The 17130-nt window shown below is 59.2% G+C and overlaps 1 protein-coding gene across 4 annotated transcripts; it reads left to right on the top strand.

The window, feature by feature from the left end:
• Positions 1-1958: 1958 nt before the first annotated feature.
• SAMD14 (sterile alpha motif domain containing 14) lies at positions 1959-16825 on the top strand. 4 transcript variants are annotated; one of them, XM_036451129.2, is made up of 10 exons: positions 1959-2371; positions 6879-6933; positions 11612-11778; positions 12221-12509; positions 14068-14155; positions 14255-14329; positions 14435-14594; positions 15334-15453; positions 15541-15696; positions 16468-16825. In XM_036451129.2, exons 2-10 carry the CDS (start codon positions 6891-6893, stop codon positions 16621-16623), a joined length of 1254 nt encoding a protein of 417 aa, XP_036307022.1. In that variant the 5' UTR covers positions 1959-2371; positions 6879-6890; the 3' UTR covers positions 16624-16825. The 4 variants fall into 4 exon arrangements, with proteins under 4 accessions (XP_036307022.1, XP_036307023.1, XP_036307020.1 ...); XM_036451130.2 differs by lacking the exon at positions 11612-11778 and having other exon boundaries at positions 2294-2371; XM_036451127.2 differs by having other exon boundaries at positions 2294-2371; positions 15334-15696.
• Positions 16826-17130: the final 305 nt, after the last annotated feature.

Genomic DNA, 17130 nt, shown 5'->3' with positions numbered 1-17130 from the left:
GAGGGAAATTGGATAAAGGTTTTCTTAACTCCCAGAAGCGGAGGCTGAGGGCTGGCCTGGGTGGTGGATGGAGCTACCACATCGCAGTGTGGTAGCTCTCTGTTGACTTTTACATTATCTCCCCCTGGCCCGCCTCCACCTCCAGCTCGCCAGGTCTGCAGATCCAAACTGCCAGACTTTACATCACTAGGAATATGGGGCCCTCCCAGGTCCCATGGTCTGGCAGACACCCTCCCACAGAGCCTGCTCCTCACCCCCAGCACTGACATCACATCCCCATCCCCTACAGGGGCCATATAACCAATCTCCCCACTCCCGCCTCCCGCCAAGATCTCACCAGATGCCCTAAGCCATGCCCATAAAGACCCTGGACAACAAACAGGCTGTCACCAACGTCGCCACCTCCCCTTCACAATCCAGCCAGCACCCATGGCTGCCAGCAGATCCTAAAGACACCCAGAGACTCCCCAAACTCCTACAGATCTCCTTTGGCCCCTAACGTATTCATTTTGTCCTCACCAAGACCAACCTGGCTCAGGATGCCACCCCTCACAGCCCCTCAGAGACTTGAGATGGCAGAGGCACTGGCCAGTGGGAAACCCTGTTCCTGCAGACCACACCCCTCTCCCCTGAGCTCTGGACCCCACCGCCTGCTCTTAAACAGCCACTTTCATTCTTCTGAGTCTCTGTTTCCTCCTCTTTAAAGGGGGAGTAATAGGAACACCTGCCTCATTTTTAATCTGAGAAAAGTGCTTAGCACAGTCCTGGCACCTCCCAGGCCATCACAGTGTGGTAGCTCTCTGTTGACTTTTACATTATCTCCCCCTGGCCCGCCTCCACCTCCAGCTCGCCAGGTCCAAGTCTGATCTCATCCCTCCCATCCCCTCAGCCCTGCCAGCTCCACCTCCAGGGCCAAGCCTGCAGTCCTCCTGGACCCCTCCTCCCTCCGTGGCCAGCCAGGCCCCAAAGGCTGTCAGTCTCTTCACTTCCACATCCTGAGTAATTGTCAACTTGGTCTTTGATCTTCATGCCCACTGCCATCATCTCTCCACAGTCTCATGAGCCTGCCATCAGGCTGCCCTCTCCTGACCAGCCGCCACGGAGGAGCCAGGGGGTTTTCCTAAAATGCAATTTCGAGCCCCCCCCTCCCCCGTTACTTTCCCCTGCGGCTGAGGATAAATGCAAGCCCTCTGGCCACCGGTCCCCTCCACCTCTGCAGCCTCATCACCTTCTCTCCATCGCCCACCCGCCTCTCACCCCAGCCCCGTCAGCTCTTCCACCCCGGCCTGGCCCGCGGGAGCAGCCACCACACCCCCTCCTCCTGGGAATCCTTCCGAACCACCCCCACCCCTTTCCTCACCCCGCCTCCTGGCGGGGCCCAGCGCCCCCACCCAGTGTGCTCTCCCAGCGTGGAACCAGGCCTCCTAGCACCGGGCCAACTCACTCGTCTCCCCCTAACCCCCATCTACCCTCTACCCCCACCGGACTGCGCCTCGAGCCCCACGGCCGGGACCGGGTCGGTCCGGTTCCCCGCGGTCCCCCGGGGCCTCCGCGCAGAGGACCACGCGGCGGAGGTCCGTTAGGCGGACGAATCGGGAGCCTTCGCGGAGCTGGCGGAGGAGGCGCAGGCCTCGGGGGGCCGAGGTGGGGCCGCTTCCCCAGGGCCGACTCCCCCGGGGCCGGCTCCCGCGGGCTGCGAAGTAGCCGCAACTCCGAACCCCGCGCCGCCGGGCCGCGCCGCCGGCCGCCTCCGCCCCTCCGCGCGGCCGCCGCCCCTCCCCCTCCGCCCGCCGCTCTTTGTCTCCGGCGCCCCCTCCCCGCCGCGCGCCCCGCATCGCCCTTCCGGGGGACCCCGAGCCCCCCGCCGCCGCGCCGCGCCGCGTAACGGCCCGCCCGGCGGGGGAGGGGCCGCGTCCGGGGGCCTGGCGGGCGGGAGGTGGCTCTCTGGAGCGCTCGCTCTCTTTCTCTCTTTCTCTCCATCCCTCCTCCCCCCTCCCTCCCTCACACACACTGCACACACTGACACACACGCGCGCACACACTCACGCACACACACTCACGCACACGCACGGAGCATCCTCCCATTAGGTCTCCCGGTCCAGCCCCGCCGGCGCCTCCTCTTGCTGCAAACCCGCCCCAGCTCCCCACGCGCTCCCGCCCCCCTCCCTCCCTCCGGCTCCGGGACCCTCCTCGCCGACCCGCACCCCGCTCCCGGGATGGAGCGGACCGAGCCCGCCCGGAGCCCCCCGCGGCCGGGGTGACGGCCCCCGCCCCTCCCGCCGGCCCCCGCCCGCCGGCCCCCGCCCGCCGGAGCACCATGGGCCCCAGGGGCTCCCTAGGCGCCGGACGCTGAAGATGACGGATGCTGGAGGTGAGGGGCCGGGGCCCGGGGCGGACGGGGGAGCCGGGCCGGGCGGCCCCTCGGGTTTGCGGTGGGACCCCGAGTGGGGCTGGATGGAGTGAAACGACCGGGGCCTTTCTCCCCCTGTCCCTAAGGGGGCTGGGGGGCTGGGGGGGCTGAGCTGTCAGGGGAGGGGACACGGGGAGAGGATTTGTGTCCCTAATCCTCTCCCTCCAGCCGCTGCCGGGATAAATTAATTTAAAAAACTGGTGTGGGAGGAGGGGGAGAGGGCTTAACTCTTTCTTGTCCGACGCCGCCCGCCGGGAGGCTGATGGGTTGGTTGGAAGGAAACTATCCGGGAGGCCCCGATGGGGGAATGGGGTCCTAAGAGTGCGGTGGGTGCCCTGCCCTCCACCTCTACCCCGGCTCCGGTGGCGCCAGGGGGTGGGGTGGGGTGGAGGTGGGGGGCACGCTTGCCGGATGCCCCAAGCCTGGGCCTATGGGAGAGGGGCTTGGCTTTCTCTAGCCGCACAGCTGCCTCCTCCTACCCCAGCTCCTCTGCCGGCCATTCCTTCCTTCCAGCCGGTCCCACTTGCACTTCTCTCTCGGTCCCTCTCTGCTCCTCCAGGGCACCGTTCCTCCAGGTGCTCTGCTGGGGCCACCCCTCTCCCTGGGGCCACCCCTCTCCCGGCAGCAGATTCTCCTCCTCTCAGCCCTCCTTGGACCTCCAAACAGGGCTGCTGGGGCCCTCTCCCTGCCGCTGTCCCCAGCCCCACTCTGTCCATCTCATCTCTTCCTTCCTTCTCTCTGGGGCTCTGTGGGTTCACCCCGCACCCCCAACCGGCCTGTTACTACTACCCCTTCTCTCTCCAGGGCTGTGCCCCTTCCTTCCTCTTTCCCCTTCCCCCGAGTCCCAAGAAGCTTGGAGCTCACCTGTCTCCCAGAAAAGGGTCAAAGGTCATTGGAGCTCCTCTTCCGAGAATTGGAAGGCGCGCCCAGCAGAGTCAGAGCTCAGACTGCGAGCGGAGGGACAGGTTCATTTTCTTCCTGTGGCAGTGACCGGGCTGTGTGTGTGTGTGTGTGTGTGTGTGTGTGTGCGCAGGAGTGTGATGGCTGAGCTGTGGAATGAGAGGATTGAGGGGAGAGGGGCCTGGTGACCCCCTGGATGTCCTGCTTCCAGAGTAAGGCAGGGAGTTGTTGGTGAAGGGAGGGCAGGAAAGCAGTTTGTGCTGAATCAGGATGAACTGGGCGCTGGTGTGAGCCGGGGGCCCAGCCCTCCCCTGAGGGCACCTGGTGGGACTCCTTCCACAGGAGGGTCTCTGCTCCCCACTGGGCCCTGGAATGAAGCACATCTGGGGCCCTTGCTTTACTCAGTGGTTAGAGCGGTGAGTTGGGGGTTCGATTGCATGTACCTGGTTGCAGGTTCAGTCCCTGGCTGGGTTGGTAGGGGTGCTCGAGGGAGAAGCAACCAATTGATGTATCCCTCTCACATCGATATTTCTCTCTCTCTCTTCTCCCCTCCCCCCCCCCCCCCCCGCTTTCATTCTCTCTAAAAATCAATGGGAAAAAAATTTCCTCATTACTTGGGTGAGGATTTTAAAAATTAAAATCAATTTAAAAAATTTAAGAAAAGAACACATGGGATCTCCGTGTCAGGTAGTCTAAGAGAGGAGTCACCATAGGGAGCCTCCATTCTCAGCAGGGTGGTTTTTTTTTTTAATATATATATATATATTATTGATTTTTTTACAGAGAGGAAGAGTGAGGGATAGAGAGCTAGAAACATCGATGAGAGAATCATCAATCAGCTGCCTTCTGCACGCCCCCCACCGGGGATGTGCCCGCAACCAAGGTACATGCCCCCGACCGGAACCGAACCTGGGACCTTTCAGTCCGCAGGCTGACACTCTATCCACTGAGCCAAACCGGTTTTGGCCATTCTTAGCAGTTTTTATTTTTATTTAATTTTTCTTCCTTTATTTTCTTTTTAAATATATTTTTATTGATTTCAGAGAGGAAGGGAGAGGGAGAGAGAGATAGAAACATCAAAGATGAGAGGGAATCATTAATCCGCTGCCTCCTGCACAACCCTCACTGGGAATTGAGCCCACAACCTGGGCATGTGCCCTGACTGGGAATCGAACCGGTGACCTCTTGGTTCCCGGGTCGACATTCAGCCATTGAGCTACAGCCAGCTGGGCTCTTTCTTTTTCTTTTTAAATCCTCACCCAAGGATATGCTTGTTTGTTTGCTATCAATTTCAGAGAGCGAGAAAGAAAGAGAAACACCAGTGTGAGAGAGAAACATCATTCAGTTCTCTCCCGTATATACCTGACCGGGGATCGAACCCTCCACCTGAGTATGTATCCTGATGTGGAATCCAACCCATGACCTTTCCTGTATGGGACAGTGCTCCAGCCAATGAAGTCAGAAGGCCAGGGCTCCATTCTTAGCTTCAAAGCATCCTTAGTCTGGTGGGGAATGCTGCTCCGCTCCTCGGGAGCTCCCATTCCGATGTGGGAGAGATAGGACCCACTTAGAGAATCAGTGAAATATGGAAAATTCCTCATTTCCCAGTGCTTGGGTAAGAGTGGATTTAGAAATTACGCAGACAAATGCGAGGAGGGAGGGCTGTCTAGGACGACTTCCTGGAGGAGGTGGCAGCTGTGTGCTGGTCAGAGGAAGCTTTGTGATGGAGTGAGGAAATTTGGTTTATTCTTAGGGGCAGCCTCCCTGCCCATCTGGCCCTTCAGGACAGGAAGAGAGAGAGGTCAGCTAACTTCTCTCTGCTGCTTGCACCCAGAGTTCTTGGAGGACCCGTAAACCTGGCCCCTTCTGATACCTCATTTCCTGTTTTCAGCCTCAAGCACCCCTAGAGCCTGCTTCTCCCAGTTCTAGCCAGCATAGACCAGCTCCCTTTCCCCTACTTTTCTCCCCGCAGTGTCCTTTCCTTATGAGCGCCTTCCAAAACTGCAGATCATCACCCAGAATAGGGCCGAGGTGGGGGAGACCCAGGCCAGGGTTGAGTTCTGCCAGTTATCTCCTGCATCTTGGTTTTCACACCTGTAAGGTGGGGATATTAAGAATCCCAAGCCTGGCTAGCTCTCCGTGAGAGGATGTCTCTGTAATAACAGGGCAGCGGGAAAAGGCCCCAGGCACGTGACTTAGCTTTCTTACACCTAGCGCATGTCTGGTCGAACCCAGTGCCCAGCCCTTCTCATGCAGACCTGAGTGTTAGGAGTAATTGGAGCCCTAGCCAGTTTGGCTCAGTGGATAGTGCGTCGGCTTGTGGACCAAAGGGTCCTGGGTTTGATTCTGTCAAGGGCATGTACTTGGTTGTAGGCTCCTCCCCAGCCCAGACCCTGGTTGGGGCTCTTGAAGGAGGCAATCAATGGATGTGTTTCTCTCACATCAATGTTTCTGTATCCCCCCTCTCTCTCACTCTCCCTAAAAATCAATGGAAAAATATCCTGGGGTGAAGATTTAAAAAAAGCAACCAAACAAAAAAGAGCTGGAGATCATGGCCCCAGCATGCAGTGTTCCCCTGCCCCTGAGCTTCCTCGCTCTCCCTTCAGCCAGTGTTCCCCTGCCCCTCGGACACCCAGGCCTTGGTGTCGGCCGCTGCAGTCCTACGTCTGCTAGGAAGCCCCACACATCCTTGCTTCCCACCAGAAACACCAAGTCAACCCCCCACCCATCTGCACTTCCTCCCGGAACACGCTCGATGCATCACAGAGATCTGGCTGTCCACCGTTGTGCTGTGAGCACTCCTCGTACCCCCTGGCATCTGTGAGTCTGTCTAGAACTGAGTTGTCAAGAACAGGGGCTCTGGTGCCAGCTTCCTGAATAGCTCATGCTCAGGAAGGCAGGTGGTGAGTGCACCAGTGATGGGGGTAGGGAGGTAGGACTGGGTGAAGGGTTGGAAGATGGGTGGGTGGATAGTATGAACTGACGGATGGATGGACGGATGTTTGGATGGATGATGGGTGGATGAATGTGTAAGAAGCGAGGTAGGTAGATGGATGGGTGGAAGAACCTGAGTTCTGGTCCTGATATTGCCGTTAACTTATTACGTGATCTTAGGCCAGTCTCTCTGTTGCTTTATTTGTAAAACGAGTGGATTAGATTTAAGAATCTCCAAGATTTCTCCTAGATTTTCTGTTGGCCAATGTATGATGATTAACGTTTTTCGGGAAAGCTAAGGAAGGAAAGGCCCAAGAGAGCGAAGGGGGAAAGTCCTGTGACCCTGGTGGAGGCACACGGCAGATCAGCTGGGATCAGGACCAAGGACACTGCCTGTGTCTGCACCATGGACCTGCTTCTGCCCCAGCCTTCTGCCCCTGCCTCCTGCCCCACCCACAACTTTCTCCCCATACCTATCCTTCCGCTAACTTCTCTTCCCGGGGCTGGAGGGAGAGCTCCGAGGGAAGGTGAGGGGCCATGGCCAGGAGCAGGCAGCCATTGGTGGCTCCCTAGCTTCCACCCACCTGGACCTCTTACCCACAGTCCTTCTCTCTCTGCCCTTTGTTCTCCCCAGCTCCCTTGAGCCATGGCTTCTTCAAAGCTCCGAGAGCCCACTGATGAGGTTTTTGGTAAGTTCTGCTTGGCGCTCTCTCTAGCCAAGGCCGCCTGGCCCTTGGTGTGGGGCGGCCGGGAGGAGTCCCGTGGGGGCGTTAGTGTGTGTGTGAGTGTGTATGTTGTGGTCGAACAGCCTGATTCTTTGTCACATACCTGGACATGACAGTTACCACAGCAGCCGTGTTAACAAGGATCCTCTTTTATTAAGTGCTGCCTCACCCCCATCTCCCTTGCACTGTCTCCTTGAGGCCTCACCCTACTGCGAAGGAGTGAATCCATTTTTCAGGATCGAGGGCGCAGTGCTGGAGTGACTTGCCTTAAAGATCACATGGTGGGTTCGTGGCAGAGCTGGGTCTCCAGGCTGCCTGACTCCCTGCTCTCAGTCACGGTGCCATAGATGCACCTGTACCCCCCAGGACAGGTGACGCACATCACTCCTAATTTGCATAAATAAGGGACCTTGCTCTGCGTGGATGTACCCAGAACTCAAACGCATAGCACGCAGTCTCAGTACACACCGGTGCATGCACACACCTGCCTGTGCCATCCTTGATCCCCTGCGACCTTTCTATTGTCTGAATTGGAGACAGACAGCCAGCAGGGCAGAACTCCCAGCATCCAGTGGGGTGGGAAGGCTGTCTCCCAGCTGGATGTGGTGCGGGAGTCAGTGAGCAAAGGAAGATGGAGGAGCGGTGGAGACAGACAGAGGCGCCTGAAGCCTGTCACGTGCGCAGCTTTCAGAACTCACGTTGGTGTGCATGACCTTGGGGGCTCCTGGGTGTAGAAGGCCACAGGGCCTTCCATCTTCTCCTCCCCTGCTTCTCCTCATCTCTGCCTTCCCCTCCCTTCCCTCCTCCCCCTCCCCTGCTCACCTCCTTCCCCCCTGCCACTGCCACTGCCACATGCCCCGGCAATGCCAGGAACTTCGGCCTCCCTGCTCCTGGGGAATGCCCCACCGCCACCCAGGCCTGGCCTGACAGCTTTTCTTCTCCACTCCCTCTCCCACCCCAACCCTTCCTGTTTTCCTTCTCCGTGACAGCCCTCCTGCTTCCCCAGTGAAAGGCAATTAAATATTCAAGACTTCCCACTGCCCTGGGCCTGAGTAGCTCCCAGGGGGGAGTGGGGAGGGAAGCTTTGGAGGAAAGGATGGGAGAAAGGGAGGGGCCGGGAGAGCGAGGGGCTGGAGGAGGGACACCCCCCCCCTTGCTGCCTGGACCCTCCAAGGTAAGAGGACCGTGGTCCTGGGGTCATGGCTCAGGGTCAGGGCCCTTTCCCGGGCCCCCCTCTTCCTCCTCATACCTATGCATGTATGTTAGTGTGTGTAATGCAGACACATGCCCACAATATTTTGTTGTGGGAAACCAAAATAGAAAGAATAGCACTCTCTCCATCATGTAATTCAGGGGGGCTGGGCCCTAGCACCTCTCCCCCCAACCCCCTTTTCCAGTGGCAAGACCAGGAGACCTGGATGCTATGACCTCTGACCTGGGTTAAACCTCTCCTCTCCCAGCCTCACCTTCCCCGCCTGTAAAAGGAGGGTTTGGACTCCGAAGTCGCTCCCATCCAGCTTGTTAGTTGCAAGCCGAGCCTGGGGAGCCAGGCTGCCTTAGCCCCGCCGGCTCTTCCCCAGCCCTGTGAAGGCTGCCTGGCGACTCCCGAGGCTCTTCTCGCAGGGCTGGGGGAGGCTTCAACCAGCTAGTCATTGTGAAGCACAGCCCCAGCCGGTGAGAGCTCAGTCAGTCTCAGCTGTTACTGCTCTGTCTTCAGTCCGCAGTGCTCACTGCTTCAGGCAGGGCCTGGAGGTTCCGCAGGGGGCAGGGGGCAGGGAACGGAGGGCTTTCTCCCCCAGCTCGGCCCCGGGCCTGTACACACCGGAAGGGAAGCAGGGCTGGCTCGGGGACCAGAGCAGTGAGGTCAGACCTGAAGTCCAAGGTAGCAATCCTCTGGCAGACCTCTCCCCTGTCCGTCCATCAGCCGCCCCAGACGGGTGCCTCTCTGGTCCCCCCTCCTCCCCCAGGCCAGGCCAGCGCCTCTCCTTGCAGGCTGCACTGGCGCCTGCTGATCGCCGGGCACTCCATGCCCAAGACCACGCTGTCCGCTCTTGTTCCTTCTGCAGCCTTGGCTCTGAATTGCCACCCACACCTCAGCCTGGCTGCCTCATCCATAACAGCGGCCCCAGTCCCTGCCAGGTTCCAGGGGTGTGAGGAGGCCCATCTGTCCGTTCATTAAAATAGTATTCTCTGACCACTACATACCAGGCAGCACTCTGTGCCTGTGTGAGAGCAATGGACAAACAAAAGCATCTCTGCTTGTGGAGCTGCCCTTCTAAAGGGCGGGGATACACGGTACAGGAGAAAATGGGTGTGTGAAAACATAGGTTCTGGGCGTCTTAGGGACTCTGTGGTCAGGGAAGTCCTCCATGAGAGTATTTAAGCCAAGAACGGAAGGTGAGAACCATGCAGACGTGGTGGCTAGAGCCTGCGGGACAGGAAGAGGAAGTGCCGAGGCCCCGAGGTGCGGGTGAGGCATGAAGAGCCAGGCAGCCAGGATGGCTGGAGCGGAGAGAGGGAGGGAAGCAGAGGCTCGGAGAGGTGGCACAGGCTGCCTCTCAGAGGGCAGACTCGAGGTGGAAGGCTCCTGGGAGACGCAGGCTCTTCCTCGGGGTGAGATGGAAGTCAGAGGAGTGACACGGGCTGACACGTTTTATCAGGATCACTCCAGCGGCGGCGTTGAAAATAGACTGTAAATGGGAAGAGGAGGAGGGAATACCAGCTGGGAGGCGAGAGGAGATGATGACCTAGACAGGCTGTGAGGAGTTCTCTTTTGTCTCCCCTCCCCTCCCTTCCTCTCCTTCTCCTGCCCTCTCTTTCTCCCCACTCTCTGTGAACTCTCTCTCCTCTTTCTCCCCATATGCATACGTGCACGTGTGTGTGCATGACACAGACACATACGAACACTTTTCTTGTGGGAAATGAAGAGCGGAGAGACTAGCACTGTGCTCTCCATCATGTGCCCGCACTTGTCACTCAACCCCAGCCATCGCCGGCTTGTGGATCAGCCTTGCTCCATCCCTATCCCTTTGCGTGCCCCGCCCCTCTTCCCCTGGATTATTTTGAACCCGGTCCAAAACATCTTGCCATGTCACCATGAATATTTCAGTACGTCTAGATGCGTGCCAGAAGCAGAGCTGAGAGGAACTGTGGATGGATGGGGGTGTGGGGTGGAGGGAGAGAGAGGGCCCAGGGATGGCTCCAGGGGTTTGCGCTGAGAAGCCGGAAGGATCAAGCTGCCGCTTGCTGAGCTGGGCAGACGGGGAGGAGCAGCTTGGACATGCGCGTTGAAGATGCCCATTGGACATGCACGTGGAGACATGAATGGCCACCGGGTCTGGGGCTGAGGGGCAGGGCAGCAGCTGGGTGAAGGACGAGGCCTTTCCCTGAGCCAGGGGACAGAGGAGGTGCCAGTTGGAGGCCAAGTGGTGGTTTGTTTCGATGGGTTGAGTTTGAGGTGCCTGGACCTGACCGGTTCCCTGGCAGGTGCCGAGGTGCTCAGGTTTGGGATCAGGGGAGGGGTCAGGGCGGAACTAGACATGGGTGGTGGTTAAGCCAGGAGAGCCACTGGGATGTCGGCAGACGGCACAGAACAGGCATGGGGGATGGGTTGGGGTCCCTGAGCTCACTGCAGGTAGAGTGGGGAGGAACCGTCCTAACCCATCCCAACGTCTCCGAGGAACCTTTTCTGCCCGGAGACTCCTGTGCCAAGGTCGGGGGTTGAGAGACACACTGTGGAGGGCGGGCCTCGTGCTCAGGTGGAACAGATGGAGCGAGGAGCAGTAGGGTTTATGCATGGCTCACTCACTAGGTCTGCCAGCTCTCCCTCTACTTCCCCAGCCGGGACCTGGCCCTGGGCCTCAGACCCCAGCACAGGACCTGGCTTCCGGGGACTGAGTTTTCCTCCCGCAGCTGTCACTGGTCTGTGTGTGTGTAGGGAGTGGGGGTGGGGAGCAGGGGTCCCTCTGCTCCAGCTCAACCGAGAGCCAATGGTGCTGTCCCTGAGTGTGACTCTGAGCATGGCATCGCAAGCCAGTGTCCCTAGCGGGGCCAGCCTCCGGAGCCCGACTAGCCAGGCTCCAACCCCAGACCACTGGGGGCTGGTGGCTTCGCCAGGAGGCTCTCCCTGCCTGAGCCTCAGTTTGCTCAGCTCTAAAATGTGCATCATAACTGTCCCTCGCCCGGTGCGCAGTAGGCACTTCTTCAGTGATAGCCGTTGATGCCATGATCTCTCCATTTTCCTCCCCCAGCCCTTCCCTCCACAAACCTATACCCTCCAATTGCCCGGGAGGTGCCCCCTTGGCCCACTGCCCTACCTCCCAGCATTGCATATACCGGTCTCGCCGACTTGGTTGGTATATGCAGAACTTAAGACCAAGCCCTGGCCTGTCCTCCTCCGACCCTGCCAGCCAGGGCGGCCCTGTCCCCCTCTGCCTGTGAGGGGTTCCGTCACGCTGCCGTATCCATGTGCTGGCGTGTCCGCTTCCCTGGCTGTGTCCCATCTCATCTGCACTCCCAGTGCGCGGCACTCAGAAACATGCATTGACTGTCTGGGATGTGAGTGCAGGCGGCTGCTTGAGGGGGGCCTCTGGGCATGATGTCCTCATGCATCTGGTCTCTGCCCCCTTCGCCCGGTTTGCAGACCTAGACTTGGCTGTGCCAGAGACCGTCAGACTGGACAGCAGTTTACACAAAGCCCGGGCCCAACTGCTGGCCAAAGGCCGCAGGCACCGGCCTTCCCGCTCGAGGCTCCGGGACAGTGCCAGCTCTGCCGAGGACGGTGAAGGCTCCGATGGGCCCGGAGGCAAGGTTGGGGCCGCCCACCTGATCACACGGACCCCACCCACTCTTCCTGCCCCCGGAGAGCCCCTCCAAACCCTCCGGGGAAACCACACACCCAGGCTTCTGATTTAACAATGCTCACAAGCTTCCCACTTGGCTCATTTCATCCTTAAGGAAGAGACTATCATCCTCATCTTACTGATGAGAGAACTGGGGCTCAGAGGTTCCGTAACAAAGTCACACAGTAATGGAAGGAGGTGGGCTTCAACCCCCGCCTATGTGACTGAATGCCCCCGTTTCCCACCTCCCACTGCCCAGCCATCCCTCTGCCCGCATGGGGAAAACCCCTCTAAGTCCCCCATAGACCCAGGAGTCCGGGCTCCACGCCCCAGGGGCTTCCGTGCAGTTTATGGGGCGAGTCTGGGAAGCGGGGAGGAGGGATGGCGGTGAGCGGCTGCCCCTCCCGCAGGTGACGGACGGCTGCGGGAGCCCCCTGCACCGGCTGCGCTCGCCTCTGCACTCGGGCCCAGGCTCTCCGGCCGTGGGCTCCTTCTGCCTGGAGCCTCCGGGGTTGCGGCGCAGCCTGGATGAGGATGAGCCGCCACCCTCGCCGCGCACCCGCTACCGACCCCTGCACAACGCCGCTTCGCACGAGGGCCTGGCCGCCGCCTCCTGCTCGCCGCCGCGCTCCGCGCCCTCCTCGGACAGCTCGCCCAGCTTCGTGCGCCGCCACCTGCGCGCCGAGCCGCACAGCGAAGGTGAGCGGGCCCGCGCAGCTCCCCCTGCTGGTGCGCGCGGGGACCGCAGCGGCACCCAAGCGCCGGGAAGGATCAAGTGCAGGCAGAGTGGGGCTGGTGATGGTGGTGTTAGCACTTGGTGTCACTAATCTGAGCGCCTACGACTGGACGCTGGGCACACAAGCCACAAGCGAGCAAACAGATGCAGTTTCTCATCCTCCGGCGGCTTGTAGTTTCCAGGAGGAACAATGAAACAGTTCCTTACAGCCTACCGATTGGCGGCCACTGCCCCAAAGGTTTCCTTAAATCAGGACCTCAGGGACCTCCAGTGGTCCGCTGATAGGGGGCAAACAATCCAATCATCCTTTAATGATTAATTGTATAGTTAATTGAGTTGAATGTACAGTTAAATGTATAATTATTTTATTTTTTCATATATATTTTATTGATTTTTTTACAGAGAGGAAGGGAGAAGGAGAGGGATTGAGAGTTAGAAACATCAATGAGAGAGAAACATCGATCAGCTGCCTCCTGCACACCCCCTACTGGGGATGTGCCCTCAACTAAGGTACATGCACTTGACTGGAATCGAAGCTGGGACTTTTCAGTCCGCAGGCCGATGCTCTATTCACTGAGCCAAAAAACGGTTAGGGCTTAAATGTATGAGTAATCGAATTAAATGTCTAGTTAAAGCTGTAATAAGTGCTATGTGAGAAATGTACGCGGAGGTGAGAGAGTGTGGTGAGGCGGCACAGCCATGGGTGAACCTGAGAGGGGGCGGTGAAGGATTTAGAAAAGACAGACAAGAGAATAAAGCTGGGTCTAGGTGGGATGCTGTGTCTTTGATGGAGAGACAGTGCCAGCGCCTGCAAGCCCAGATTCCACAAGGCAAAGTAAGGAGGTGGTCAAGATGTTTGCAATGTTGTCCTGGGTTTCGAATCTACTCAGTTACATGCACCTGATCAAGCTTTGTTTACTTGCTGCACCTCCCATAGCCCCTATCACTAAACCATGTGATACCATTTAACCACGTGGGGCTACAGGTTCGGATCCTAAGGTCAAGCTTACAGCCACAGCCTTTGGCTATAATTGTGCTGGGACTTGCACGTGGCTTTGCCACCAGAGGATGGTGCCCTCTCATTGGTCCCAGGCTTGACCCTGTCCAAACGCTGTAGCCGCGCTCCACAAGAAAACATATAAAAGGTAAGAGGACCTAGTTGGGAGCGTCCTGGAAGGCTTCTCTGAGGAGGTGACATGTGGTGCAAGATTGGAAGGTGGTCAGAAGTTGGCCAAGGTAAAATGAACACGAAATAGTAGTGCTCCCTACCTTTTCAGGGTGGTTTATGGTTTGCATAAGGTTTTCATAAACATCCCATTAGGTCCCATGAAATATCCCTGTATTTGAGATGAAGGGAGCTCAGAGGATTAAAGTGACTGTCCCAGGCCACACAGCCAGTGAAGGGCACCAGAGCCAGATTGCATGATTCTAAGTCGGGAGAATTTCCACCGCCTCACACTGGCAGCTGGAGGAGGCAGGTGGGCAACCACACAGGCTGCTTCCTTCCCTCTTCCCTGAAAGATGATAGTCGGGATGCCAGCCCACCGGAGCCTGCCAGTCCCACCATCGGCCTGGATAAGAAGACTCGCCGGAAGTTCCTGGACCTGGGGTGAGTGGAGGAGGGACCAGAGCCAAAGGCGCGGAGCTGTTGGGGCGCAGGATGGCACAGTGGGCAGCACTGGCCCACTCCCCTCTCCCCTCCCCGTAGGGTCACCTTACGCCGAGCATCTACGAGCAAGAGCCGGAAGGATAAGGGCAGCAACCGCCTGTCCATGGGCAGCAGGTCAGTGGTACTCACCGCATCTCAGCCTGAGCTTCTACCCATCATTCCCTGTGGCCCCGGCCCTCTCCTCGGTGCCCACACCCATGCGGGACGCTCTCTCCACAGGGAGTCGGTGGAGGGGTCCAGCAGGTCAGGGGGCTCCCCGTTCCTGCCCTTTTCCTGGTTCACAGACAGCGGCAAGGGCTCAGCGTCCTCCGGCAGCACCACCTCCCCTGCCTGCTCCCCTAAACATGAGAGCTTCAGCCCTAAGAAGTCAGCTTCTCAGGTAAGTCCGTGGCCTTCTTGCCCCCACACTGGCCCCAGGGCTCAGAGACATGTGTGCATGCTCCACTCTGGCTCAGGCTGGGACCCAGGCATTCCTAGAGTCCACTTGTCCTCCACAAAGCCATTCGGTGATTCATTCATTCAACCATCTCAGTCTGTGCATTCACTTGTTCACTTATTCGTATTCTGATTCAGTTGTTGATTCGTTCATTGCTTCATTGTTTCAGCACATCACTAAATATTGTGATTCCCCTAGCTCAGTGGCTGGCAAACGCATTAGTCAACAGAGCCAAGTATCAACAGCACGACGACTGAAATTTCTTTGGAGAGCCAAATTTTTTAAACTTAAACTTCTTCTAATGCCACTTCTTCAACATAGACTCCCCCAGGTGGTGGTATTAAGTGGAAGAGCCACAGTCAAGGGCCAAAGAGCCGCATGTGGCTCTCGAGCCGCAGTTTGCCGACCACGGACATAGCTTGCACCCAGCCTGAGGTCGTCTCTGCTCCTGCTAACTTTCTGCCTGGCTCATTCTAGCCCCACATGCCCCCACAGGCCTCAGGTCCTGGTGCCTCTCACAAGTCACCCAGTCATAGGGTGCCTGCCCAGCTCCTGGCTCAGGCATAGGGTGCCTGGTGCCTCGTCTAGGATGTCTCTGTCCGGTGGGGGTGGGTGGGTTGGGGGGAGTCCTTTGAGCTGGGGCGAGCTTTCTGATCAGCACCATGCACTCCCTCCTGTCTAGGAATCCACCCTGAGCGATGACTCCACACCCCCCAGCAGCAGCCCCAAGATCCCGAGCGGTCCCCGGCAGGAGGCTAAGTGCTCCTACCCCTACCACACGCTGTCCCAGTCTTCGGATGAGGTGAGCAGGCCCCGGCCTCGGGCTCCGCCCCGTGTGCAGGCCACAGGCCAGATCTTCCCCCCTCACTCTCCTTGGTCTCCGCCCCAGTTCCTGGACGAGCCTCTTCCCACTATCCACCACTGGACCAGTCAGCAGGTGGGCCAGTGGCTGCACAGCCTCAACCTGGAGCAGTACGCCGCCGAGTTTGCCGCACGGCAGGTGGATGGGCCGCAGCTGCTGCAGCTGGATGGAAGCAAACTGAAGGTGGGTCAGAGCCTGAGGCCGCCTTCAAGGACTGGGTTCCCCTACCCCGGCCTTGTCCCTCCCGCTGCCCTAACCCCTGCCGTCCAGGCAAGGTCCTTGGCCTGGTCTTTGTGCTCTAGCCTGGGTCCTCAAGTCTGACTTGAAACTCAAACCCAATTCTTGTTTGACCTTCAAGTTCCAGCCCTTGACCTTGAGGGCTTCATCTCATCTAACTCTTGACGGGTCTCCTGGTATCGTGGGAAGCAGGCCTCTCCCCGATCACCTTGTCTGGTTCTCAGTGGTGGAGGCGGGTGGTGATGGAGGGTGAGCAGGAGGGGCCTGATGTCTGTGCTGAGTTTGGGCCTGTTTCCACCCTCTGCCAAGTTGCTTGGGGAAGGAGTGGGGAGGAGAGTCCCCCGGGCAGTCTCTGGAGTGGGAAGGGGCCTCACCAACTGACCAGCTCTGTGACCTTGGGCAAGCTGCACCCCATCTCTGGACATCAGGGTCATGGCCAGGCTGCAATGCTGAGTGGAGGAGTGGGAGCCAGGGATTATGGGAAGTGGAGGATGGTGGGGGCTGGGGTGTCGGTAAAGGGCCTGGTGCTCTCACCTTCTCTCCCAACCACTCCCATTCCAAATCCGTGCCCTGAGGGTGTTCTGATCCACTGGCAAGTCTGGGAGGTGGGGGTGACACTTCAGAGGGGACAGGTGGAGCTCCGGAGAGGGCACAGCCCAACACAAAGAGCCTGGGGGTGGGTCTGGCGCCTTCCCTCACTCTCGGCTCCTCCCGCAGAGCCTGGGGCTCAGCAGCTCGCATGACCGGGCGCTGGTGAAGCGGAAGGTGAAGGAGCTGGCGGCGGCTGCGGAGAAGGAGCGCAAGGCCCAGGAGAAGGCCGCCCGGCAGCGCGAGAAGCTCCGGCGCCGGGAGCAGGAGGCCAAGAAGAGCTAGAGGAGAGCGAGCAGGCGCGGCACCCGGCATGGCACCCGGCACGGCAGCCGCCGCCTGGCGGGCGCGGGCTCCCAGCGAACTGGAGCTTGGGCTGGCCTGGCCCCACGGTCTCAGGAGTACATGCCCTCTCTCATCTGTCACTCTGGACCGAGATCCCCCAGAAAGGGAGGCCCAGGGAGAGGGCCGGGCGCTAAACCGACTTCCAGAACTGGCCTGGCACGGAGTTCCTGGGGGAGGCTGCAGATTGTGGGGGGAGAGAGGGCAGAGAGGCCAGAGCTGAAGGCAGCCTGGAGCCCAGCGGCGCCTGGGTCAGTCTGACCCTCTGTCCTCAGGCCGCCGTGGTGCTGGGGCGGCCCTGGGGCCAGGGTCCCGGGCTCGGACAGGCGGCTGAGCTGCTGGGAGGAGCGGGCGGGTGGAGTCGTTCCTCTCAGGCTCTCCGGGGCGGTGGAGTGGGGGGAACTCTGTTCCCAGGGAGGCCGGCGGCACTGCAGCAGGCTGCACTCAGGT

Source organism: Pipistrellus kuhlii, unplaced genomic scaffold (assembly GCF_014108245.1).
Source record: "Pipistrellus kuhlii isolate mPipKuh1 unplaced genomic scaffold, mPipKuh1.p scaffold_m20_p_22, whole genome shotgun sequence".
Lineage (NCBI taxonomy): Eukaryota > Metazoa > Chordata > Mammalia > Chiroptera > Vespertilionidae > Pipistrellus > Pipistrellus kuhlii.
This window is presented reverse-complemented; position numbering and strand designations above follow the sequence as displayed.